This window comes from Camelus bactrianus, chromosome 4, assembly GCF_048773025.1.
Source record: "Camelus bactrianus isolate YW-2024 breed Bactrian camel chromosome 4, ASM4877302v1, whole genome shotgun sequence".
Taxonomy (NCBI): Eukaryota; Metazoa; Chordata; class Mammalia; order Artiodactyla; family Camelidae; genus Camelus; species Camelus bactrianus.
In genome coordinates, this window is record NC_133542.1 from 66,133,384 (window position 1) to 66,161,219 (window position 27,836).

Sequence of the window (27,836 nt, forward strand, 5' to 3'; positions counted from 1 at the left end):
AAAAACAGGTCTTGATTAAGAGATAGAAGAGTGTAGGTCAGAGCCAGAGCTTGGGCATGAGGGAGACCTGGGTTTTAGTCTTAGTGTCTGTCAATGAGCCAGGTGATCTCAGGTAAATTGGGAAAAGGGGGGGTAACAGTACCTACAGTATAGAGAACTCTTCTATGAAGGTTTGCTGAAATAATGCTTGTCACCCCCTTCCTTAGCACAGTTACTGACGCATAAAAAATGCTACCTGCTCTGGGAACAATAACAATTATTCTAATAAAATCTTAAAATAATTACTGTTATTAAGGATATATATCAAAGTGTTAACAAAATATTGACCTAGGGATAATGAGATAATAAATGGCTTTTTATTTCCCCTTCTCTCTCTGTGTTTAGTATTTTCTAAGTTTTTTTTTTTCTGATCATATTTTTGCTTTTATAATAAAAACACATTTTAAAAAATAGGCTATCTCAAGCCAATAGCCAACATCATCCTTAAGATTAAAACATGAGACCTTCCTAATGAGGTTAAGAAACAGAGACTTGGAGGCAGGACTCTGCCACATGTCGAAGCAACAAGGCAAGAAAGACGCTAATTATAACTATTGGGGAAGAGAAGGCAAAAGATGGGGTCATCTTCTTAGGATATCCCTGGGAATCAACCAAAAAAGGATCTGGGTTCAGTAAATTGTCTACGTGAAGTTGGGCTTTGTGCTCATTGGGGAATCTAGAACTGGCCTGGGGAATCAAGACTGCAGAGGAGAGAGGAGATTCCCCCTGCGAGTCTGATTTAGGTCTCTGGAGAGCCTCTGGAATATTTTTCTTTTAAAATATTTCTAGATTTTAACCTTTAAAAAATGAACATATTCTTGTGATAAAGGACCTTTTTTAAGTAGGAAAAGCATGAATTTCACACAAACATAAAATGAACATCTATGTAGCATTTTTTTAACTCATTAATTAATGAGGGAACCCATCTGTTGTCATAGCCAATTCAAAGGAGAATCCAAAGAGCCACACTTACATAGGCAATCACACGTGCTGAAAAAGCTTTGCAAATAGATGCAAAACTGGTCCACCGGCAGGGCAATAACCAAGTGTATTCCACCAGACACTGTTTGGTTTCTATGAATAAGAATCATACGCATTATGATTTTTTTTAATGACTGAGTAGCTCAAGGACAATGGAAAACTGGTTTTGGATTCAGGAAGTCCGATCATCTTTCTTTTCTTATTTCAAGGTCTTTCACAATTTTTCCTGACCCCTGTTTCAAAACAAAACAAACAGAAACATACAAAGTTAAAAGGGATCCCATCACTCACGAATCCCTCCGCCCCCCGTGGCTATCTAGTGTTAATAACCATTTATCCAGGTTTCTGACACATGATTTTTTTTCTTTTTAATGACTGTATTTGCACATACTCTAAAATCTCAAGCTCTTGAATCTAAAGTTGTGGTTTTTGTGTTTTTTTACTTCTGATTTGGAAAGAATTTCAAACTTGCAGCCAATTTTCTAAAACCAGCAATACAAAGGACACCCATGTCTTTTACCCAGATTCTCCTGTTAACATTGTTACCCATTTGTTTTATCATTTCCTACTCCCTCTCTCCACGGACACATAATTTTTTCCCTCAGTTCCCTACAGATGAGTTACATTTATCACAGCCCTTCGCCCTTCAATACTTCAGTGTCGTTACGATGATTAGAGATGTTCTCTAACGTCATCGCTGTGTAGTTATAACCTCCATCAACTTGACATCGTACAGACTTCTCTCATCTCACGTTCACATTCCAACGTTCTCAGTAGAACCAACATCCTTTTATACTATTTTTCCCTCCAGCGCAGGATCCAGTCTGGGGTCAGAGACTGCATTTAGCTGTCATGTCTCTTTAACCTTGTTTAACCTGGAACACTTTTACAGCTGTTCTTTGTCTTTGCTGGCATTGACATTTTGGAAAAATACAACCAACCATTCCTCTCGCCCCCTCCCGCTTTCTAAATAAAACTCGCATTTTGCATGTGTCTGATGCTTCCTTGTGCCTGGTTTCCGTTATCCATTCTTGGTCAAAACACTGCAAAGAACATGCTGAGTCCTTCCCACGGTCAGATCTCTGGAGGCACAGAATGCCCTTCCAGCCCTTGCTGAGGATGTTACTTTTGATCATCTACCTGATCGAGGTGTGGTCCAACTTCTCCAGTGTATAATTAGTGGGGTTTTTTTTGCTCTTGCTTGCAGCATATAATATGCAGTCTGCCGGGAGACATGCTGACACCACACAAATATCCTGCTCATGGACAAAACGTTCCCCAAGATTTAGACAATTTTAATGATTCTTGAGTGATCCAGTCTTGACTAGGATGGTTGCAACTCAAGCCCTTCTCCCATTTTACCAGTTGACTCAATTTTATCGTCAGCAAATGTCCTCCTTTCTCCCTACGTATGTTTTAAAAATCTATTTATTATCGGTGTGGACTGTTACAAAGGCCTGTTTTTGAAGGGCTACTAACTAGTCAACTGTTTTGGTGCTCAAACAGTCCCGAATTTGGCCACTGGGAGTCCCTCCAAGCTGATGCCCATGTCCTGTGATGCCGTCAGTGTGGTTTTCGAACATTCCCTTACTTTCTAGCCTCACAAGATGTCCTAGGCTCAACTTGTACCTGCCCCACCCCAGCTCTGAAATTAGTCCTTTCTGAGGAACCCTGGGGAATGGAATTACAGAGCAAGATCTGAGAGCTACGAGAACGCCCTTTCTTGACCTTCGCAGCAGACGGAGCTAGGAAATAAATGTACACACACACAAACACATACGCATGTGCACATACACAGACACATCTTAGAAATCATGTGTTGGCATCTATACCTCCAATTCCATGGATTCGGAAGTTTAACAAGTGTCCCGGGGCGGGGACACTTGCGGCAGGTGCCGGCTGATCAGCAGAGAAAGAGGTGGAGCTGCCCCGCTCTCTGCCCCCAGCGGGATGGGGCGCACGGGCACAGCCTGTTCGGAGGAATGGATGAGCATGCAACCTGGAGGGCGACTTCCCACGGAGTTTCCTTCCTGGACCACCAACTCCACTGGCAACAGCGAGTCTTGCTTGCTCTCCACGGTGCACCAAGCCTTAGCGTGTCAGCCTGCGGAAGCCTCGCAGTAGGTCCTGAACGGTGCCAGCGTAATTCAAACACTGCTTCATCGATAAACAAAACTTGGGAATAGATTACAGTACGTCGTTACTAAGAGCGAAAAACAGAACACGTGTGCTTCAAAGTCAGTGTCGTGATCTACGCTTGTGTATCAGCTCGAAGCATCATTAAAGAATATTGAAAAAGACAAATGATTGGAAATTTGGAGAATTCCAGTCATACTAGCAGAAAAACAGGCAAAGGATATGAGATGGCAAGTTGCAAAGAGGGAATACAAATGAACAGTAAACAAATGAGACTATGTCCACTCATACTAATTCAAGAAAAGCAAATTAATATAGTAATGAAAATTCTGGGGGGTCCAGCAGTGTTTAGGCAATAGAAATAACAGTAAAAATCAACCTAAGTAGAAAAAAAATACATATAGTATGTTACAGAAAATATAGGTGCTGGGATTCTGCTGCCCTGGGTGTTACATCAGATTGTCAAGGTGAATTTGTTTTGTTATTAGGCTGTAGGGTCCAAGTTTATTCCACTTTGTATACTTAACATCTAACACAATGTTTTAACAAAGCAGATTAATAAAAGGAAAAGGCCATATTTCTTGACCACAGGGCTATGAAAGTAGGAATTAACAAATTTTATCTGCCACTTGGAAATTCAAAATGCATGCAGAAGTGTGTGTGTGTGTGTGTGTGTGTGTGTGTGTGTGTGTGCGTGCGCGCGCATGCACGCGCGTGTGCACGCATGTATCCAATCACGCTGGCTGTGATGGGTGTGGTGTGTGTCCCTGTGAGTAAGTGTAGCCTGCATGTTGGGATGGGAGCAGGTATCCATGCGGTGTGCTTTCAAGTGTGGTTCTGTCCAGATGGCTTGTATTATCAGTGTGGGTCTGTGTTGGCTGCACCCTGCAGGTCTTTGCAAGCCTTGTAGTTACCCAGACTTGAGACCGAAGGAAGAGCCCAGAAACAGTGACTGAGAGATCATGGTTTATTGGACAGGAGATCTTACACGTCCGAAGCAGGATCCTGGAGCGACGTCCCACCATGGGCAGCGGACGGCAGGCAGGACATGGCAGGGATCTCCGCTCCTCGGGGGAGGAGGCTACTGTTTATAGGGGAATTGATGGAATTGACATCAAGTGGACTCAGTCACCAGGGAAACCAGCAGCTGGGGCACGTCCCTCACAGCCCCTCGGGTTAACAACCATCACGAGGGCAGATGTTTCTGTTTAAGAAACTAGCAGGTGGAGCTGCTCTGGCCTAAGCACTAGGGCTACCGCTAGCTGGGGCCGGGCCAGACATGCTCAGGCGAGTCGGGTGCAGGAGAAGCAGGGACTGGTTGAGCAGGGGACGTACAAGGAGCAAGAGAACAGCCATCTTGAGTGGCCTGACCGCACACTCCACCCCAACACACCCTGCATGGCCCCTGCAGTCTTAGCCCGCCCCTCTTCTGCCACATCCCCGGGGTCAGGTAGGTGAGGTGCACTCCAGCTAAATATCACACATGCGGTTCTGATATCAGAGTCCAAGAGGAGCACAAACTTTGGAGCCAAGCACTTATCGGGTCAATGTTTCGTGGACATCCAGGGCAGATGACCACGGCGTCTGGCTGTAGACCCAGCAATCAGACTCGCCCAGCAGTGAGGCCAAGGTGTCGCCCAGTCCACGAACAGGTTCCCTCCGCCCAGGCTAGGAGGAAACGTCAGATGTTTAACAGTCACAATATGGGGAGGTCATGACCGTTAAGCAAAATACAAGCAGTAGCGGCATTCTGAGATACCACCCCTGCCTGTGGTCTTTGCCCCGGCCTGCGGTACCTGGCCACCTGTCCACCCTCAGTCCCCACAGCTGGTGCAAACACTGGAGAGGGGGGTCTAACAACAGACCACAGGGTGAATATAGTGGTGCCTTTCTCCAGTAGGGAAGTCTGTCCCCTTCCCCACAGGGCTGCAAACCCAAACCACCAGGGACTTACCTGCCAGGCCCAGGGCCATTTTATAATGTCTTTCCCCAGGTGTAGATCCTGTGACAAGGGCCAAAGTGAGTTATCGTCCTGATCAACAGTGGGCAGTGAACCTTCTTCGGTGGTCAACAGTTGAACTCGGGTTATGTTGACCACTTGCCTCTGGGTTAACACAGCATTAGCACTGGGACGACTGCTCCAGGGATGTTCAGTGATGTTCATTTGCAGGGCTTGAATGAGCCTCCCGGTCCACACGTTAAGAGAGAGATCTTCCATCTTGGTGGTTGTTGAAGCGGTCCGTTCACCCCTTCAGCGAGCCCGGCAGCGGTGGGGCTGTAGGGCAGGTGGAAACACGGCATTTGTAACCAGCTCATTCCTGAACTTTGTGTCCAGTAAAGTGGGTTCCTTGCTCACTATCCGTGTCCCTGGGGGTCCCATATGTCACGGACAGCTGTTCTTGACCCCGAACAGTGGGTGTTTGCATTGTTTGACAACTGCGGCAGGCCTCTTATAATGTCTCCACCTGCTGTAACGCACTGTAGACGGCACAGAGCTGTGGGCCCATCACACCATGCGGCTGCTCTGCCCCCTTCCATCACGGACCAGAAGATCAAGGGTACTCATTATTTTTCTGATGCCACGGGCCCCAACCAAACCCTTCTGGGTAATTGGCCACGTCCAACACACAAGCCTGTCCCTGAGTTAATATCTCTAACACCTGTGTCTGTAATTATCCAGGGGCGGTGGGTGGAGAATAGCTTGTCTTCCCCGACCAGATAGCACACAAGTGTTTGATAGACAGTCCAGGTCCTTGTGTTTTGTCTGTACTCAGCAGCCACCCCCGTGCAGCCCCGTGAGCCACGAGCACAGTGCTGCTGCTTTTAAACTGGAAAGAGACTCTGAGGTTAACAGAACATCATCAGCATAGTGGGAGAGAAAGACGTCTCTCAGGGCGGGCAGCTGTCCCAGGGCCCCGTGTGCTAGCGGGCGGCCACCTTGGGATCACCCCTGGAAACTTACAGCTCCCCGCCCTTACTTTCCGACAGCCTGGAGCTCACGGGAGCTTCCTCGGCCTCCTGGCTGGCTCGGCACTTGTTGGGCTGCCCCCCGCCAGCCGGCAAGCCTTATAGCTGCCCAGACTCAAGACTAAAGAAGGAGCCTGGAGACAGCAACAGAGACATCCATGGCTCGTTGGACAGGGGGCCTTACATGGCCGAAGCAGAGGATCCTGGAGCGACGTCCCACCGTGAGCAGCGGACGGCAGGCAGGACATGGCAGGGATCTCCGCTACTCAGGGGAGAAGGAGGCCACCATTTATGGGGGAACTGACGTCACGTTGGCTCATCAGTCACCAGGGAAACCAGCAGCTGGGGCACGTCCCTCACAGCCCCTCGGGTTAACGACCATCACGAGGGCAGATGTTTCCATTTAAGAAACTAGCAGGTGGAGCTGCTCTGGCCTAAGCACTAGGGCTACCGCTAGCTGGGGCTGGGGGCAGACATGCTCAGGTGAGTCGGGTGCAGGAGAAGCAGGGGCTGGTTGAGCAGGGGACGTACAAGGAGCAAGAGAACAGCCATCTTGAGTGGCCTGACCACACAGTAGGTGTCCCAGTTTTGTTGGTGCAGGGCTGTTGCCGGCGTGCATGGTGTGTGCTGAAGGCAGAAGCCCAGGCTTGTGGGGTCCTAGGCGGCGGGGCAGAAGCAGATGCAGTGCTGTGACCAGGCTGCGGGCGTCAGGGCTGAGTCCTTGGCTGGCCTGTCCATAGGTCCTGCTGCAGTGGTGGCTGAGGGCCAGGGGACCCAGCGGCAGAGGTAGGAGAGCAGGGAGACACAGGGCAGGGGCAGAGGGTGGACAGGAGGACAGGGCAACACCCCGAGGCCATCTCTCTGAAAGCAGCGCCCACGGTCAGCCGCCGGAACTGGCCTCTGCCCCCTACAATCTCCCTTTCAGGTCTCATCCCCACAGACAGGGAGTGAGCTCAAGGTCCTCCCACTCCCACAGGAGGTTTGGGAAATCGGTCCTGGCAAGAGGAGGGGGCAGCATGTTCATTATAGGAAATGAGCGGCACAATTGCGTTCTAATAAATCAGCGCAGATTTCCGAGCAGCACGGGGTCTCGCGGGCTCCACGGGCCGTGGAATTCAATATGATATGCTTCAGCCTGTCGGCTAATGGGCTACTGCTGGATGCCACGTGACCCAACCTTCCCGGGGACGTTAAATGATGCTGAAAAGTGGCCCAGATTTATTTATCAGGGCAGTGCGTCTTCCTGCCTGTGGGTGTGTGGGGAAATAAGTTATTTCACAAGCTATTGTGAGCAAGGTGGGAGGGGACGGGGTTTTCTCACTGTCCCAGGGCCCCATGGTCTTCCCCCTGGCCCTGCTCCTGGGTGTGCCCCATGCCGGGGTTGTCGCCAGCTCACCCAGGTGACACACCGCCCCATGACATAGAGCATCAGTTTCCTCAACTGTTAAATCCATTCATTCAATCACTATTCCCTCTCTCACCTGTCATTCATTCATTCATTCCCAGAATGTTCCATCTACTGTGTAGTGAGCTGCGTGCCAGAAGCTGCCAGTGCTGCCAGTGGGATGGACAAGGCCCCACCCTCCTGCAGGGAGGCGAGATGGCATTAAATAACTTCTATGAGAAGTGCATCAATTCTGACTCCTACAAGCCTCTTGAGTCTGTGCCCTTTATCGCCAGGACAGGGGCCTGGTTCCAGCGGCCTGGATCCCTGCACACCCTCCCAGCCAGCCTCTCCACCCCCTCCATAGTCCACCCTCCAGATCCTAAGCTCGTTTAGCTTTCAAACCCCAACCCCGATCATATCATCCTCTGAACACTCTCCCACAGCAAGGAGGACGACTTCAGTGTGGCCTGTGCTGCCTGCGGGGCCAGGCCCTCTGCCAGCCTCCCCTCCCCGCGCAGGCCTTATCCTCTGAGCCTCTTTCTGTGCTTCCCCTCGGGGCCTCGCTCAGCCCTCTTCTCTGCTCTGCTCACCTCTCTGCACTTAACCCCTGTCCGACCTCCAGCTCCAGGTGGGGAAGGACTATGTCTGTTTTTGCTAGCCTCCTCGCCACCCCAGGGCTGGTATGGGGGAGGGAAGAAAGGGAGAGGGGTGGCCCGGCTGACCAGGCCTTAGCCAGATGAGAGGGGCCCCAGCAGGGCTGGTAGAGCACAGACCCCACAGGGTGCAGGGCACGGGAGTCCAGAGGGGCCACGAGGCCCAGGCAGGGAAGTGCAGCTGGGAGGACCACTATCCAACTCACGTGAGTAAGGGCCTCCCAGGATGCAGGGGAAGGACGGCAGACCCAGGTATGGAGGTGGGCGGAGCAGCAGGAGGCCCTGCAGGTGCCCGGGGGGATGGCGCAGGACTGGGGAGCGGTGGGCACATTCTGGGTTGAGTAGGGATAGAGGGCTGGCCCAGATGGGGCCGGGAAGTGAGGGTTTGGGGTTTAGGAGGAAGGAACTGCTTTGAAGCCTACATCCCACTGGGCCCTACAGACCAGGAGGGGTCCCTGGGGAGCCTGCTTCTCTGGGTGAGCCCTGTGGCAGAGGTGTTTGTGCCAACCGAGTCCTCCTGTGATGCTCCCCTGGAGGGCTTAGGGGAGAGAGGATGACCTGCTCCCTGAAGGGCCTCCTTTTATAATCAGGAAAGATACACAGACCTATTAAATAAAAAGTCCTCCTGCAAAATAGCAGGGCCAACTATAATCACCTGGGAAGAACCAGGTGGCTGTGGGGTTTTTTTGTATTTGTATTTTCCAAAGTGTTTAATGGATATTTACACAAAAGAACAGCCCACCAGGTAAGTGCGCAAATTTACATCAGGCTGAGAAGATTCACCCCTCACTCCTCATGCCCACTGGGTTTGGTGGTCAGGAGGCTGCCTTCACAGACACAGATGTAGAGAACAAACTAGTGGTTAGAGTGGGGACAGGGAGGGGGGTAGGGGCTATACAGAGGGAGGGGATTAAGAGGTACAAACTATTATGGATAAAATAAGCTATAAGCTATATATTGTACAACACAGGGAATGGAGCCAATATTTCACAATAACTATAAATGGACTATAATCTTTAAAATTTGTCTATCACTACATTGTTCACCTGTAACTTCTAATATTGTACATCAAGGACACCTTAAATTAAAACAAGAAGGCTGCCTTCATTTCCTCATTCATTCCCTCCACACACATTTCTTGAGCACCTCCTCTGCCGGGGGTGGGGGTGGGATCCAGATATGAATGCACACAGCCCTGCCCTAGAGAGAGAATCACCTAGAAGTGGGTTCAAGGGACACAGGAAGGCTGGGGGACCCTGAGCCAGCCTGAGAAAGTGGGGTTAGCTTTGCAGAGGAGGAACAGAAGGAAGGGACAGAAGGAAGAGACTGGATGTAGCCCTGGAGGAATGGAAGGGCACAGGGGCTTTTGAGGAACTGCAAAAAGTGTTGTGAGTCTTGAGCTAAGGTTCACGGGAGAGAGAGACAGCTGCTCCACAGGCTGCCCCTCTGCTCACCTCCAGGGGGGGCCCCTCATGTTCTTTTCTGGGTGTCATTGCCCCTGCCCCATGCACAAGCCTCATTACTGCACCTGGTGACCCTGTTGGTGGGGCTGGGGGAAGGTTGGGCCCCAAATGGACAGCCCCGCCCAAATCAAGTGGGGAGTCTGAGCTGGACCCAGGTGGCGGGAAGCCGTTTCGCATCTTTAGGTAGGAGGGTGACAGGATCAGGTCAGCATTTCTGAAAGGCCACTCTGGCAGCCTGTGGAGAACGTGTTGGAGGCAGAGGAAGACAGTTGGCTGGCAAAAAATGGCCAGTATAGAACATAAATTTTTGCAAAAAAATAGGATGAAAGGCCAACTTGTTTCATCTGCAAAGAGATGGCTACGAGATGGCTACAAGTCAATAAGAAAAAGACCAGTAGGAAAATGGGCAAAGAACATAAGCAGCCAGTTCCTAGAAAAGGAAACTCTAACGGCTGTGAAACACAGAAGAACGAATCTCAACCTCATTCATAAGAGGAAAAAAATTAAATCTATAATGAGGTGTTGCCATGTTTTCCACCCACTGATTGGCAGAGGTTAGTGTTTTTACAACAGGATCTGTTGGGGAGGATGGGGGACCTGGCCCTCTCACACATTGTTGGTGGGGCTGAAAATCGGTGCAGCCTCTTGGGAGGGCAATTTGACAATGTTGATTGCAATTTAACATGCATGTACCCTTCAACCCAGTGATCCGACTTGTAGGACACACTCATACGTGTGCGTAAAGGTGTGTGTACAGGAAGAGTCCCTGCAGCACTTTATGTGGTAACAGAAAACTAGAAACAACCTAAATGCATCAACTGGGGACCAGTTAAGTAAACGAAAGTATTGTGAGTAATTACAGTGCATCGCACAATGGCATGCCAATGGCACCACTGAAAAAAACCGAGGACAGCTGACGTGTACATATCACGCAACAATCTCCAAGAAACATCATTAAGTGAGAAGCAGAGGGCGGGTTACTGGATACACACATATGTAAGAATTCTTGTATATGCACAGACTCTCTTTGAAAGGACACACAAAATCCAGAAACTAGTTGTCTCTGGGGATGGCCTGGAGAATTGAGGCCCATGGATAAAAGGGAGATTACTGGTCATTGTACATCTTTTTGTGATGTTTTTGCTTGTTTTGGTCAGATGTATGCATTAATAGTGCATGTGCATTTATGTGTGTGTGTATCTCCACTGCATATTTTAAAAAAATTATAGCAGTCATTATAGAGAACAGTATGGAGATACCTTAAAAAGCTAAGAATAGAGTTACCATATGATCAGCAATCCCACTCCTGGGCATGTATCCGGAAAAGATGAAACCTCTAATTTAAAAAGATACATGCACCCTGATGTTCATAGCAACCCTATTTACAATAGCCAGCATATGGAAGCAACCATTGACAGATAACTGGATAAAGAAGATGTGGTGTATATATATATATAGCTATATATATATATATATATACACACACACACATATATACACACAATGGAATATTACTCAGCCATAAAAAAGAACGAAATAATGCCATTTGAGGCAACAGTGATGGATGTGGAGATTATCATACTTACTTTAAGTGAAGTAAAGTAAGTCAGACAGAGAAAGACAAACATCATATGATATCACTTACATGTGGAGCCTAAAAAATGATACAAATAAATTTATTTACAAAACAGAACTGGACTCACAGACATAGAAAACAGACTTTTGGTTACCAAAAGGAAAAGAGGGGAAGGGATAAATTGGGAGTTTGGGATTAACAGATATAAACAACTATACTTAAAATAGATAAACAACCAAGTCTTACTGTATAGCACAGGGAACTATAATCTAATACAGTTGTAAGAACCAATCATGGAAAAGAATCTAAAAAGGAATATATAAATATATATGTGAATCACTTTCCTATACACCTGAAACTAACACATTAAAAACAGATAAAAAGAAAAAAATTATAGTAATAACAAGAAACCCAGGTGATTGGGTGTCATTCCCATGCAGGGGGGTTGGGGGCAGTTCCATTTTACCCAGTGTCCTCGGGGAATGAATTTCCATGAACGTGAATTTTCCAGATACATTACAAGAACCAAAACTCTTTAAAATATGGGTTTTCCTTTTTAAATAAAGGAAAGCTATGTAAATTATTTAACATTCTTCCTATTGTATTAAGTAAAGGATGTGGAATGTACATGAAAATTTCCCGGCAGTCAGGGCCCCTCTCTGGCGTAACAGGGCCCCTGCTCCTTCCCCTCCCATCAGGTGCCACTTCACACACAGAGAGAAAGGGCTGAGACGAGAGTGTCATCTCCTGATGGGGAGCCCGGGCTCGGGGCAGACGTTCCGGATGTCATGATGCTGGCGGCTCCCACGTGGGTGGAGTCCGGGGACATTCTGACCTGCAATAACCTGGCAGGTCCCACTTCAGAGCCTCTAGGGTGGCCTGTGGGCTGGGGAAAGGCCAGGTGGGAAGCTTCTCCAGACCTCAGTTTCCCTGGCTTTAAAAGGGGGGGGGTCAAGCCACCCAATGGCCGGGGTGACTCTGGGGCCTGGGACCAAGCGGGTCCTCCACACGTGGTCATCGTTTTTTCACCAGCGCCCCTGCCCACGCTGCCTGGCACATTCCTGCCCTGTTTACGGGAACGTGGCCTCCCGGGCTCCCCTCCGCCGTCCCTTCGCTGCCTGGCCGAGCAGCTCCCGAGGCCTCCCAAGGCCAAGGCCGTCAAGCCGGCTGTGCTGGGGAAGCCTCCAGGAAGCAGAGCCCTGCGGGGCCTTTCCTCCAGGTTTTTATTGCACGCCCGGGCTTTTCAGAGAAGGGTTTGCTGACGTGGTGCTGCTCAAGGCCTCCCCCAAGCTCCCCACTCCCACGTACGCTCAGACGCCTCCCCTGGCGGGACTCACCCAGCCCTCCAAGGGGCGCCCAACCCGGCAGCGTGAGGAGAACCGTCTGGGATGCCGGATCCGTGCGGCTGGGACCACAAACCGGCTTTGGCATCTCCAAACCGCGCCACCTCCGGCCAGGTACTTCCTCTCAGTTTGCACCCTCAGTGTCCTCAACTGTAAAATGAAGTGATAATAAGATAATAAGACTTTCCTGAACGGGCTTCTCAGACTAAATGAACTAACACCTGGAATGTGCCTGGCCTGGTCTGGCTGTCATAGGTGCTCAGGCAATGTGAATCAAGATTGTGATTACATGCCCCATCGCATTGCCCTGCGGTGTGACGGTTTCCACCAGCAACTGAAGGAGCCCTGATGCCACTCGATTCCCTGCACGGAGGCCACTTTGTGCAGGGCCTGCCTTCTCAGCAGGCCTGTACGCAGGGGCAGCCGGAGCTGGCTTGGCCAGACCACCCGTCTCTAGGCCAGAGGGCCCCCAGTGCCTTGGACTGTGTGCGCTGGGGAAAGGCAGACACACTGTCGGTGATTCTCATCCCTTCTCTTGGCCTCTACCCTCCTCAAGGGGAAACTTCAGCAGTGACCTGCTTTGGACTGGGTTTCCCAGAGGTTGGGAAGGCTCCCCAAGGAGCTTGGGGCTGGGCTGCAGGCAAGCTAGAGAGCCGAGGATTGGATTTCTTGGTGGGAAGATACAAGCTACCCCAGAATCCCCTGACTCTGGAGTCTCAGGAAACCCATGTGCCTTCTGTCACGCTGTGCTTCTCCAGTGGAGAGTAGGTGGTGGGGGCGGGTGCCCTGTGCAGCTAGCTATAAGAGAAACACGGTCATTTTCTTGGAGAAGAAATTTTATTTGAAGGCTGAAGGAGAGAAAAGCATTTTTATATTAAAATTACTATGAATTGAGGTAAAATGATACTATGTGTCCACCAAGTCCCATTTCCTTTTTTCGACCTGGATGTAAGGCAAGAATACATTTCCCAGGATCCCCTGGACTTAGGTTGGGGTCAGGTGACCAGGTTCCGACCAAGGGCATGTGGGCAGAGGTGATGTAGCACCCCCTGAACAACCCATTCCTGCAACCCTCCCGTCTTCTCTTCTCGGAGGCAACTGGGAATCTGCCCTTGAGGGAACAGAGCCCAGGCAAGAAACAGCCTGAACCCTGCATGGGGGAGCATAATATCCAGAGCCCCTGGACCCCATCAGATTTGCACCAACAAGAAATAAATCTCCATGTGTTCAGCCGCTGCGATTTGGAGGGTTATCTGAGTCAGCATCCTGACTGAAATATGGATGTAATATGGAGCCCAAGGCAATATTTACAGGACTTTAAAAGCTAAGACATGAGGCTTCAAGTAAATGGCTGCTTGCAGTTGGTATCTGGGCCACACCCGCAGACTTCTCACCTGCCAGTCTGGGCACTATTTCACACCAGCACCAACAGTGACAAATCCAAGGACCCAATGGTGCCGCTGGCCCCAGAAACGGCTCAGTGCAGATCTATGCAGGCACCCAGGGAGGAGTACCGAGGGTGAGCGTCCGAGCAGGTCGCATGGAGAGTGTCTGGTGATTAGACCCAAGTGAGAAATGAGCCCAGTGCCGCCCTCCAAGGTCCCCAAGACCATTCTATGGTGAGTGAGAGAGGACGGAACAGCTCCTGCCTTGGGCCCTGGGGTGAGCCCACCCAGTCACTGGTCACAGTGGCCAGCACGATGCACTTCTTCCGGGGTCCAAGTGGCTGGCGTAGTGGCAGGAGTGGCGGCTGGGCTCAGGTGTGGAGGGGAAGAGGCTGCTCTGCTCATGACTTCAAACCAGTTACTCCTCCCAGGCCCCCGGCTTTGTCACAGGTGAAAAATTGGAAGTGATGATGATGGTGACGGCATTTGAAGTTTTCTCCTTACATGCAACCGCAATATGAAAAACAGAACCACCACCAAAAACCAAAACAGACTAACAAACAAACCCAGAGCAGCCAAGCTACCTTTGGACATCGTGGAATCTAGTTTAAAACCCCTGCACTAGAGGCTGGCAAGGCGCTTCCCTTCTCTGGGCCTCCAGTGCCCCACCTGTGAAAGTGACGGGCTGGAATGCAGCAGCCGAGGACACAATCTTATAACGAAGCCCATCGCTTAGTGATAAAGCTGGAACTGCTCCAGTTAAAGACAGAGGGGTCTGAGCTCTGAGGGGCCCCGTCACATGCCCAGGGCTCCTGGGGGAGGCAGCTCTGTGGAAAACCCCCTGGCTGGCCTAGTGGCCGAGGGCCAAGGCAGTGCTCACCTCGCAGGCTGCTGGGGTGGCCTCCCCACACAGTGGGGGGACCGAGGGCAGCAAACCTGGGTTTCTTCAGCAGGGAGCGGGGTGGCGGCTCTACCGCACGGCCGAGCCATGAGCTGCGGCCACAGGGGTCTAGGACACAAGGGCTGGCATGGAGTCAGAGCACAAGGCATGTGTAAGGATCTGAAAGTTTCATAAAATGGTGAACCTGAGGGGTCCAGGGAATAAAGGAGTTCCCGCGGGTGACAGAGCCTGCCTGCGTGGCCCCTCGCCGGGTAGGGGCTGTGGGAAATGATGCTTCCCTGATGCCACTGGGTGGTGGTTTCCAGGGGGCAGGGGTCCCACTTTGTTTATAAGTCAAGGCCATCTGCCTTTCACTTTCCACCAGGTGGTCCAGAGGCTGGGGAACGTTCACAGCAGACATAGGCTCTTCCTGAAGGGTCAGGGCAGGGGTGGCGCCAGGATGGTGTGAGGGCTTCTGTTCCTCGGGATGGAGCCACCAGGTGTGCCAGCAGCACCAGGTGGCCTCTTTGGTGCAGCCTGAGGGGCTCAGTTCTCCAGGGAGCTGCCCTGCCCAGAGCCTCCCCGTGAGGGGAGAGCTTGCCCCGCATCCAGCCCAGCCCGGAGCTGCAGGCAGAGGCTGCAAGACACACGAAGCTGGAAAGGGCCGCCCCCTCCCCCAGGGCTGGTGCCCCGCCACAGAGTCTCCGCCAGGTGGCCAGAGTCTAGGGACATGTCACTCCTTCCCTCCAGGAGACTATCCCCAGCAGACTGAGGGGTGGGGGTTTTCCCAACTCCTCCTTCCATCTCCCCCAGGATCTCACAGGTTCCTTTGGGCAATATTTAGCTCCCCTGCCAAACATTACCATTTGGGGAGAAAAAAATCAAAAGGATCCCCTTTCTCTCCAACTGACCCCAAATGAACAAGCCCTGTCCACCCACCGGATTTGCTGTCACCAACGATCACACGGAAGAAATTGTCATTACTTTGCAGCCATTCCTCCAAGGGGCCCGTGTTCAGTAACACTCAGCTCTGCTTTATTATTGCATTTTACAAAGTTACCAAGACAACTGAGGCCAAGTAACAGAACCTTGACTTCATGCGTCATGAAAATTTAATAAAGAATTTTTAAAGGCTTTTAAGAGGCAGAAGCGGCAGCTGGGCAGCAGAGCCCCCGCAGAGGGAGGAGGGCGCGAGCACGCGGGGCCTCGGGCCAGACCTGGAGGAGCCTGGCCTGTCAGGGCTGGCCAAGTGGGCGGAAGTGATCCCTGGCATCCGTCTGGTCCCAGTATGATGAGACCCAACCTTTTCTCAAAGGACATTTATGAAGACACTTTCCCGGTGCCAAGTCCCCGCCAGGCTCTTCACATGGGTCATGACCCCATCTCCACTGGGGACCGGGAAGAGGGCGGGGATTCTCATTTTCCTGGTTCTGATCGAGAGGTTCTGTGCAAAAATTACCCCTGCCGACTCCTTTCATTGCCCAGCTCCTTGCCTTGCTTCTGTGGCTTGGGAGGAGCCTGGGGGGCCATGGTGAGGGGCAGGCAATGTCCCCATGGCCTGAAACCACAGTCCCGGTCAGAATCTTAGCAAACGCCTTCGTATCAGAGGAAATGCTTCCCACGAGGCTGCAAAGACCCCCTTTCCTCAGCTCTTTAAACAAGGCTCAGGGGGAGGGGATAGCTTAGTGGTAAAGTGCCTGCCTACTATGCACAAGGTCCTGGGTTCAATCCCCAGTACCTCCACTTAAAAAATTAGTAAATAAATAAACCTAATCACCTCCTCCCCTAAAAATAAATAACTAAATAAAAGGCTCAGGAGAAATTTGCCAGAAATGAGCAACACATCAGTAATTTTGCCATTTTATACCAAAGCTCAATGCTGTTCAGTGTGTGTGTGTGTGTGTGTGTGTGTGTGTGCACGTGCGTGTGTAAGCAGTATACTGCATGGTTTTTCCAGTTATAGAAAAATCAAGATTTTTGGTTACTAGAGGTGGAGATAATTAAATATGTTGACTGTTCTGCCAAGCTCCTTTGTCCCTAGGAACAGAAAGAAATTTGAACTTATTTCATGAGGGAGACATTCATGTGCCATATGGGAAAATTTCTCCCACATCCATCAAACTAAATAGGAGACTGGCAAAAATATCAATCAGGGCGAAGTGGATTTTCAGTTCATGCTCACTGTGCTGAGGAGGACGGCTCTCTCAGCCACTGACCGCAGGGGTCCTCTTCCCTGAGCTTTGAGGGAAGGGGCTCAAATGGCAAATATTCAAGCCCAGTTCTCAGTGATGGAGCCAAGGAGTTTAGGGCATTAATCAAGAAACAGAAAAAAAAAATTAAGCTATTTTGGAGTAATACTCTGCCAATCACAAGGCAAATTTCAGGCCGGAGGAGCAGCAGAAACCATTTTTCACCCTGTGAATGTCTTCAAGTCTGTGCGGATGAGCGGGGTGGAGAGGGAGAGGAGCTGACTGCTCTGGCTTCGTTGGTCTTGATGGATTACAGCGTTCGAGGAGGAACCGTTTCCTTTCATCCTTTTAGACTTTGCAGGAAACCAGAAGCCAGTCTGAAGATGGCACGGCATTCCAGCAGCACTTGGGTTTACAAAGCGCTTTCACGTGTATTATTATTCTTTCCGTTTCTCTTCGTCTGCTCCCAGAGACAAAGTGAGAGAGACCTGTCACCCGCCTTGTGTGGCTGATGAACCTGGAGCCCGTAGAATGTTTGGCCTGGGGTGCTTAGGGCGAGAGGACAGGTGGGACAGCCCCAAGCCAAGCCCCAGAGCTCCGGGACTAGCTGAGCGATCATCCAGCCTCCCTGAGCCACCGGTTTCTGTGGCTGTGACACAGGGCCAAAGCCCTCTCCCCGCTGGGCTGTAGGAGCGTTGCGGCTCCATGCAGGGCAGTTATGAGGCCGAGAAGGGAGCATGGGGTTTGGGGCTGGGCTGTGCCTCTCTGGCTATGAGGCCTTGGGCATCAGTGCCCGCAGCTGTGCAGAGGGTGATAAGAATCCTCACCCTTCGCTGGGTCGTTGAGGGGATCAGATGAGAGGATGGAGGTAAAAGTACTTTGCAAACTGAAGCATTGAATAGATGTTGTTACACTCGCATGGGGAAGGGAGTTGGTTCTAGAAAGCAATGGAACACCATTCCAATGTCTGGGCTCCTCCCCAACCTGGTGGTACTCACTCCATTCACACTGGGATTATCTGCTCTGAACTAACCAACCCCATCCTTCTACCCCACCCCACACCCACCACAAATGCTGGAGAGACAGGCTGGATGCCAGATGAAGGAGCCAGAGCTGTGGTGAGCACCATCCAGCCCGGTGGCCTTTGGTCTCCGAGGCTGAAAGGGATGGAGGTGCCCACGGGGGACGCAGCCCAGATCTGAGCCAGGACACAAAGGAACACGGAGGGACTACCCAGGGTCAGAGGAGCCACTGCCTGCTGGAGTCCTGGGACAGCTATCGTGCCCGGGGGTGGGGGGAACGAGTCGCCAGGGACATGGAGGTGTTCACAGATCAAATCCTCGGGGCATCCGCAGGGAGAGGGAGAACCAGTCGGGCTCCTCACCGAGCCTGCCAGTCACACTAGTGTAGCCAGCACCTGCAGGGCCCCTGCTCGGTGCCCGAGGGGCCAGCGCGAATCCAGCACCTGCCTGACCCTGAAAGAACTCACAGCTGGTGGGAGCTGAAGCCGTGAGAGCACACACACGTGTGATAGCAAAGGACTTTCCAGGTTCTTGCAAGTAGGAGGAGGGGGCTGTTCATTGTTTGGGGGACTGCAGTGGGGACAATTGAGCGGGACCTTGAAAGATAAATTTCCATTGTTCGGAGGGAGGAGGCTGTCCAGCAGAGGGGACAGCAGGGCAGGAGAGCACTGAGCATGGCTGGGCCCTGTGGCCCTCCCACGGGTGGGGGATGGAACTGGCACACTGGCTTCCCGAGTGGTCCCAACATTCACAAAGGGCAGGGGAAGCACAGAGACTGGCCCACAAGGGGCGGGGGCTGAGCGTGGAGTTAGGGTGGAAAAGGAGGAAGGGACTGGATTATGAGGGGCCGTGAATGTCGGGTTAAGGAGCTTGGGCTTTATCTGGGAAGAGAGGGGGATGACTGATTCAGGGGCTCGTGCGGTCAGCCCTGGGCTTCCCAGAGTTGCTTCTGGGCTGATAGGGATGGAAGATGGGTTGAGGGGGTTGAGAGGCAGAAGCCTGATGAAGCACAGGCAAGAGATGACGAGGTCTGAGCTGGGAAAGTGGACGGACGACAAGCAAAAGGGATCCAGGAGTGTGGGGGATGGAGGCTCCGGTCTCCAAGAGGCCCTGCCTCTGTGCACAGGGAGGGGCCTGTTGGGACCTACACTGCTAACAGCCGAACCGAATTCAAATCGTCTTTACAAGCACCTACTACAGGTGCCATTCTGACCAGGCTGTGAAGACTGAGCTCCTGACCGGAACAGCAGAGAAGCCTAGCACACCCCCTGGGAAGCAGGAAGGATGGGGGCAGGCCGGGCCAGCATGGAAGGGGGAAGGACGCTGCCTGGGCACACCAGACGGGGCAAGGGAGGCAGGCAGGCAAGGTTGGAGGGGCAGAGGTCCAGGGATGCAGGTACCCGGAGCTGGAGCAGGTCAAGCCTGATCTCATCTGCTTATTGATCTCACTCTGGGTACTGGCCCAGCCCCGCAGGGACTCAGCCAGTGAGCAGTGACAGGGTGTGGCTGGACTGTGTGTCAGGGCATCAGCAGGATGGGGAGGAAGGGCAGGAGGGAGTGAGGAGGAGAGATCGAGACGGAGCCGGAGGGCCCTTCCCAGGGATGAGCTGATCCCACAGGCAGAGCATAGGCACTCTGCTCCACACGGGGCATCTCTCTTCCAGGAGGACGGAGACGCCTGCTTTTGCGATCACTTCAATTATACCCTGAAAAACGAGCCGCCAGTTACCGACGGGGATAAACACAGTGGGGCTTCCTATTAGGCACGAGGAGGAGGTGGGTCTCCTACCACTCACTCTAGCATTGGAGCAGCCTCTGAGCCTTCCTGTTCAATGGCGTTGACAAAACCGGGCCACACTGTCACTTACTGGCCTTTTGGAAAACGGCTGCCTCGTTTTCCCAGCGCTCACCTCAGGCTGCCAGGCTCCTCAGGCCCTGTCTGCCCAGGAGGGGCTCCTTCTAGACAGTGACCCTGGGGGCCCGCCCTGCAATCTGCCTCCAAGTGATGCGCACGGGGTGGGGAGAGGACAGTTCTCCTCCTGAGAGCTGACATTCACGTGCCACCCCAAACAATGTGGCTGGAATTCAGCCTATTGATAATTAGAAAAAAAAAAATTCAACGTACTTGGTTGGGTTTGAACCTGAAAATGGCACTCCATCCCTTGGGAGAGCGGGAAGAGTCTTCAGATTGTTTCTCATAGTGGACTATTTAGGAACACTGATCTCCCTGGCCCATGCCACCAGTGTGACAGTGTGCAGAGCCCTGGGGGGCCCCAGGCAGCCCCAGAGCAGGGAGGACCCACAGCGGTCTGTGTTTGGAGTCAGATTCACAATCACCTGGGGACATAGAGGTGATGGGGCTCTGGAGCAGATGGACAGAGCTAGACCAAGGCCTGACCTTCCACGTGACCTCCCAGGCCATTTTTTTTTCTTTCCTCTGAAAATGGGAACAGCATTATGAAACTGCCCGAGGAGACTGGAGGAGAAAGCTGATGACACCTCTAAAATGTCCCCATGTGGGAGGTACTTGCTGCTCCTCCCGTCTTAGGCCACCTGGTCTGCTTTTTGCTGGGAAAATAGACATTTTCATTACAGAAAGACAGTCTCCCATGACTGAACAGCCCAGTGTCAGCTCTGCAGGGCTTGGGCATTGCTGGGACCCTTTGGCCTGGGGAAGGGCTGCAGCCTTGGGGCTGCCCTGGGCCCCGAGGAGCAGGAGGGGAGAGGCAGCGGGATGGGGGCATTGCTGGGGAGCCACACTGCAGGGGGAGGCAGGCTTTACTCTTGAGAAAGTGGGCTTCTGGTCAGAACGAGGCTCAGGCAAGAATTAACAGAAGGCCCCTCGCTCTAAAACTCACCAATGTTTGGAGCGATCTGGGATTAACAACCTTCCCTTTGGGCTGAAAAATATTCCTAGGAGGGTGAGTCCAAGTCATTCATTTCGACAGACACTTTTTGAGCACCTCCGATGTACCAGGCTCTGTGTTGGATCTTGAGTCAACCGCTCCCACCGGATGGAGTGAAAGGGACTTAGATCAGAGACTGGGAAGGATGTTAGAAAGAAGAAAAGAAAAGTAGACAGAATATGTATGTGCTGGTCTAGGACACACCTCTGTCACCCATGACCTTCCCCGTTGCCCTCTGATCATGAGTTTTTTCTGAGTCCTACTGTGTGCCAGGTACCATGCTAATTAACACCTTCAAAGACCCTCCATCCTGTTGACTCAGAGCCTGATGGTCAGCTCCTCCCAGGGCCCCTTAAAGAGGACCCCCTGGAAGGGCCACAATAACCCGAAATCCAATAACACTCCGGAGAACTTGGCTTTACAAGGGCAGGCTCCTGGCTCTGAGCCTTCCCCTCTGAAGGGGAGCTGCCTGCAGACACAGATGGAGACAAGGAAAGGGCCTTGTGGAAGGCAGAGCACGACGGCCCCTTTCCCGACTCCTGACATCAAGCTCCCGCTCGCTATGATCCTTACGCAGGTCTTACTTCTCTTGTCCCCCTCTGAAGCCCCCTCTTCCTGCCCAGGGCACCCAGCACACGCTGGGCACACGCGGTGAGTGCCCCACCTGGGGAGGGCTCTAATCAGAGGCCATGTGACCAGGGGGCTCCTGCTTTGGGGTCAAGGGCAAACAAAAATGGGACAAAATGACCTCAGAGGCTCCTGCCAGCTCCAAGACCCTAGGAGCCTTCCTTAGTTACCACTTAGTTAATCATATCTTAATTAATAACACACTGAACGCTGCAGCAACAGGCATGTTAATGAAATCAGCGAGGCCGGTCTGTTAACTACACCCACGCAGCACATGATTGGGGTGGGAGAGTCGCGCACGCCTCCTGGATATTTCAACTTCATTTTCACAGAACGGGTGGTAGGAAATAAACATGATGTTCCCGGGCTCTAAACGTATTCTCTCGGGGGCCCCGGCAGCCCCCAGACTCGGCTGCCATAGGTTCTTTCCTCTCCACGGCTCTCAGTCTTGGGGTGGCTGGTGCCCCCTGCCCCAAACACAGAAGTTTCATCCCGGTTGTGGCTTCCTGTGAGCCCAGAATAGAAGATGCCATCTGTCACGTTTTGGATATCATATGTCCGCTGATGGCTCGCAAACAGGTGGGCCACCAAGAGGCGCCGGGAGGAGGGCGGGCGAGAATCAGGCAGCCTCTCGAAGCGCAGCTCAGCATAAGATAGAGACGGTTAGCGGGAATCTCAGGCAGGAATTTTCAGCATTGCGCCATCTCTCCACCAGCGAGAAGCTGGCATGGGGAGGGGGAGTCTCTTGGGCCCCCAAGGGCTAGATCTTCTTCCGGGAGGACAGAGCAGCCCTCAGGACGGAGTGTGTCTGGAATGGGAGAGCCTGTGGGCACTGTTTGTGCAGGGCGGAGGGTGGCCCTCAGCCAGCTGGGCTGCGGGGGCGGCCTCCTGTGGGGTGCCACTGCTGGGGGGCCGGGCCCCCGCTGTGCCCCTGCGGCCACACGCCAGGCGCTTCTCATCCAGCACGGACAGGTGGTACTCGCACAGGTCGATCAGCGAGGCCACCTGCTCGTGGAGTGGCAGCATCTTGAACTTCCTCTGCGCCAGGTAAAAGAAAGCCTCCACGAAGGCCTGCAGGCACATCCCTGTGGACGAGAGACTGGCGTTAGGGGAGGGTGTGTGCGGAAGCGCTCACACGCTGCTCAGGGAAGGCCCGACTCCAACCACCAGGCTCTCTCCCCACTGATGTTTCCAATCTGGAAACGAAACAGGGCTGACTCAGGGCCCGCCATGCGCCAGGCCAGCTGGACGGTCACAACCACTAGGATTCCATCCCTCAAGCAACCCTGTGAAGAACGTTCAATTCAGCCTGGTTTACAGAGGAAACTGAGTCTCAGAGACGTGGAGAGACCTGGGCAGAGCAAAGCGGGTAGAAAGCAGGGGGGCTGGGATTTAAACCTCGCCCAAGGCCTTATCCCTCTACTCCACCATAAAGTGACCTTCCCCAAGGTCGCCCAGCCTGCTGCTTCTATAATGAGAGAAAAGTATACGAAGATAAGCCCCATTTGAGGGCAGTGTTCTACATCCTAACAGAGATGGCAGTCACATGGCTGGGTGCGTTTGTCAAAACTCCGCAGACTGTACCTTAAGATGTGTGCATTTTGCTTTATGTAAAAAGGAAAATACACCTGACCCCTGCTCTCTACCCAAAGCTATATTCTGGAAGGCGTTAACAGTAGTCCTCACTATGCCCCTGGAATCTTCTTCCCCTGCTTTGCCTCAGAAGCTCCTGCTTATTCTTGGGGTCTGAACTGAAAATCACTCACTCAGTAAAACCTTCCCGGAGCCCTAGATTAGACTGGGCCCCGGTACAGGCTTCCCATACTTTGCTGCACCTCTTGTGGCTTGTTCAGTGTTTATTTGTGTGGTCCTGTGACAACCTCTCTCTTCCCTGCTGGACCCCCAAAGCCAGGGACCCAGAAGGCACTCGCTATGGATGGACTGAATTCTTGACTGACAGAAAGAATGAGTTGGTGCTGGCTCTTTACAGACGTTGCCACTAATCCCACCACACCTCTGCGAGGTCTTTATTACTATGCCCCACTTTACAGATGAGGAAACCAAACCTCAGAGACGTTGAGTAACTTCCCCAAGGTCACACAGCCTGAGAATTGTGACCTGGACATTCCAACTCTGACTCCTAACTCTTTGAACTAAGTTGTGCTGCGTGAAAGGTTCGGAGTCTTCCCAATGTCCTAGTGAAAATGAACCCCAAAGTCTGAATTCATGGGATTCCCTGGGCTCCTTGGGGAAGGTGACTCTAAGGCTGGACTGAGTGCCACATGACGTGTTAGATGAGGCCCGCTCCACCTCCTCTAATCCACACCCTCCCAGTGGCCTTGCTTCCTGGCTCAGATGAGTCAGTCACCTGCTCCTGTCACTGCAGGCAGAAGCCTGGCCTGGAGTTTGTAAATACTGGATTATGTTTGGACCCTGGGATCTGAGAGGTCTTTCTGCATTGGGAACTTGAACTGAGCAGAGAATGTTTTTTGGGGTTTTCGTGTCTCCTTCCAAATTCACCAAAGCTTTTTTGCTCAGCTTCCCTTTGACTCCAGACATTCTGCAAGTCCCTGCTTGTTCTTGACAGGAGGAGCTGATAAAGAGAAAAGTAAACCTTTTAATGTAAACAGACACCTGGTGCGGACAGAGACACGAGGGGATGGAGGCCTCAGTCTCAATGAGAAGACATTTCCTAATTACCGACTCTGGGCCAGGGCTCTCCTAGGGGGTGTGTGTGTGGGTGTGTGCTTGTGTGCGTGCGTGTGTGGGAGGGTCTGATACAAGCAGGGCGAAGAAGCCAGGCTCTAAGGCCAGAGAAACCCAGTGCAGTCCCAGCCCCCAACTTCCCAACGACGTGATCTCAAGAGCGCAACGCCTAGTGTGGTCGGCAGACAGGGTGCTAAGTCCAGGAACTGCGTGTCCCTGGTCCCTGATGAGATAAGGAGCTCGGGCCGGAATGTAAATCTCCCTCCTCATCAATCACATTGTTTAGTTCAGCTGGCAGTACTTTGTGGCAAGACGTGCTCTTTATAGAGGAAGCTGCACGTGTTTACATTCGGGCTCGAGTCTCTTGTCCAGGACTGGAGGGACAGTCCGTGGACTGCAATTTTGAGTAGCTCTGGTCTGCACTGCCCTCCCCGGCTTTAATGTGCAGGCCAGTCACCACAATCTTGTCAAAATGCAGATTCTGGGGTGCGGCCCGAGACACTGCATTTCTAACAAGCATCCCAGTGGTAGCCAGGCCGCTGATCCCTGGATCACACTCTGAATAGCGAGGCCTGGGCAACTTTTCCCCAACAAATACTCGTTTCCTTCCCTTCATTGAAGGCAGACTGTGATTAGAGCCATAACGCACAGAAAAAATACAACGAAGACATTTTTTTTGGAAGAAAAAAAAAACCATGGCTAAATCGTCTGAAAGAGGACATTCCAAAATGAGAAGTGGGGTTTAATGTGTTCAGCTTGGTTTTCTTTTTGCTTGCCTACACGTTCTGATTTTCTGCAGTAAACATGTGTGCAATTAAGAAATCTGCAACAGGAAATTCTAGAGGGTGGAAAGAGGCGAGGCAGGGGCAGCTGCTTTTAATTCTGAACCCTTTGCTACTATTTGAATTTGAAGTCACGCACATGTATTACTTTGAAAACTACAATGCAAACTTTCTGCGTATATGTTCGACTTTGACAGAAAGTTTTGTGTACACACACACACACACATAATAAAAGAAGCAGTGAAAGGAATGGACACGACTGACCCTTGCATGAGCCAGGTACGCTGGGCCCAGTGCTCTGAGTCTCACTATAACTCCCATTGTGCAGATGGGAAAACTGAGGCCCAGAGAGATGAAATAATTGCCATCAGGTCACATACTGGTTAAGTGGCAGGGCTGGGATTTGAGCCCAGGCCTGATGCACGGCTGATTCTGTACCTTATTCCTGGAAACCCCACCACACTCTGGAGGCAAGACCACGGTTGTGGAGGACAGATAGGCTTGATGGAAATATGCAGAACCCGCAGGAAACAGCAAAGTCAGTCACTGTGGTGGGGGGGAGCCTAGGAGGTTGAGGGGCTCAAAAGTGGCTTGTGGAAAAGGGGGCACCTGAGTTGGGCCCTGAAACATGGGTAGGGCTTTGGTGGCAGAGATGAACGGGGTAGGGGGTGAGCTGGGCAGAGAACAGGCAGGAGGTGGGCACGGGGCTCAGTAATAACCCAGGTGCCTCAGCAGGATGGGCGGGGGAAGGGCCAGCTGGACCAGACTCTGAAAAGGACTGGAGGGGCAGAGGAAGTGAGCAGGGGGCCCCTGAGGTGTCGGGGTAAACTGAGATGTGCTCTGAGCTGTGGTCCCATACCTGTAACAGCTGGAGCACATCTTCCAGTCTGGGGATTTCTTTTTAAAAATAGTAATAGAATCCTTATGGTATTTGGGGATTTTGTTTTCTTTTGTTTTCTTACTCAAATGAAATTTTGGGAGGGAGTCCAATATGCCAGACAAAGAGACCGCTCTCTGTTCAAGCCAGCGAGTGGCGGCACCGAGCTCGGCGCTCACAGGCCTCCCTCCCCTAAGGGACTCCTGGATCTTCATACCCGGCCAGGCCCCATCCCTCCTGAGGCTCCAGAATCCTCATCTAGCATCTTCATTTTACAGAAGGGGCAGCAGTAAATGAGGCCCCAAGTCACACAGACAGTAACTGACAGAAGCTGGACTAGGCCCCGGGTTTCCCGACCCCAAACTCTACCCCTCCCACCGTCAGCCCCCAAAGCAAACCAAACCCTTCTCAGCCCGGGGACTGGGGAGAAGGGCTGTCTACACTGACATCTCCACCTGCTTTGTTCAATTCTGTTGAATGTGTCTGAGTGAGCCTGAAGGCCAGCGAGGGCTGAGAGGAGGGACACCCCAAACCTACGCACCATGGGCACGGCCATTCTAAGGGGCTGTGAGCGTGAGTTTACAGGAGGTCGTCCTTGATCCTCATTTCATCCAGGTGGCCCAGGGAATGGTGGCTGGGACCCAGGTCAGTATTCACTGAGCTTCAGAGGAAGGCTTTGAGCAGCTGGGGGTGGCTTGAGGAGGAGGACTGGGGGAGGAAATGTGCTTAAAATAACACGTTCCGGGACCAGGGCTGCCAGGGCCCCCACGTGAGCGGTGAGCTGGGGCTCAGGCCAGGGAGTTTCCCACCTCTCCCAGGGTCCTCCACAGACCGCCCACATGTTCTGTCTGGGCCTTGCTCCTTCCTTATGAGCATCTGCTGTAAAATACAGTGAGACTGCAGAAAACACAACAAAGCTCATGCATCGTCCTCCCTCTGGAACCCAAGTCCTCACGGACCGACCTGCCCAAAGAAGATGTTTCCACTTAGTTGTATCAACAACACGTACAGATACCATAAACATCTGTCTGTTGCTATGCAGGCTTCGTAACATTATTTTATTATTGGTATAATTTTCCATCACATCTTGCCTTAAATAGCATTTCACCACACAGTCAGACACTGAGACCAGTTACATTTTTTTTTACTATTATTCCTTTCAAAGTTTCTGGTTGATTTATTTCCTTACAAGAAAACACTAGGAATATCTTTTTTTTTTTCTTAATGTAAGGTTGGTTTGGTGATTAATTTCATGTTAAAAATCCTTACACCTGATAGAGTTCCCCAATGGACGAAGCACATGAATGACCATACACTAAACAACCAACAGAGAAGACAGCCAGTCCCACGGAAGCCATGGGGGCTGACCCGTTAAACTGACAAAAACGTAAAATCAGGGTAACAGTGAGATAGAGGTGAAACTGCTCTGGACTTTTGAAAAGCAACTTGGTGAAAGTTTTAAGAGCCACTCGAGCATTCCAAAATATTCCGTCCAAAGGAAAACACAACGTCCACAGTGGTATTTGCTGCCAACTTATTTACGGTATGGGGGTGGGGCTGGGGGTGGTGTTCCGTAAAGTACTTTTATATCCTTCTTTCTACTTTTATGTATTTTTCCAAGTAAGATAATTCATGCTCATTATTGATAAGAATTAGAAAAAAATAAGTATTAGTTAAAATATGCCCCCAACCCAGACTCTGTGGTATGAGGCTGTGTCCTCTGGGATTCTGTGCTCCCAGAGGCAGGGACCATGTCCCAGTCTTCTGTGTCCCCGGGGCCCAGCACAGCCTAGCACAGAGCAGGCACCAATAAAAATCCATGGAATCTACTTGAATAGATTGTGAACCTTTTTCTAAAAATCTTTTTTTAAATAATAAAGAAATTTATGCACATAACTATGTATATAACACAGTGAC

At 51.6% G+C, this 27,836-nt stretch overlaps 1 protein-coding gene across 4 annotated transcripts in view; it reads right to left on the reverse strand.

The window, feature by feature from the left end:
* Positions 1–21,765: 21,765 nt before the first annotated feature.
* TTLL11 (tubulin tyrosine ligase like 11) overlaps positions 21,766–27,836 on the reverse strand; it is a 227,278-nt gene continuing 221,207 nt past the window's right edge. For all 4 annotated transcript variants that reach the window (XM_074362165.1, XM_074362166.1, XM_074362164.1 and 1 more), the window contains one exon: positions 21,766–22,639. In XM_074362165.1, coding sequence (XP_074218266.1) covers positions 22,347–22,639 — 293 coding nt within the window. In that variant the 3' untranslated portion in view covers positions 21,766–22,346. The remainder of the gene's footprint in view (positions 22,640–27,836) is intronic.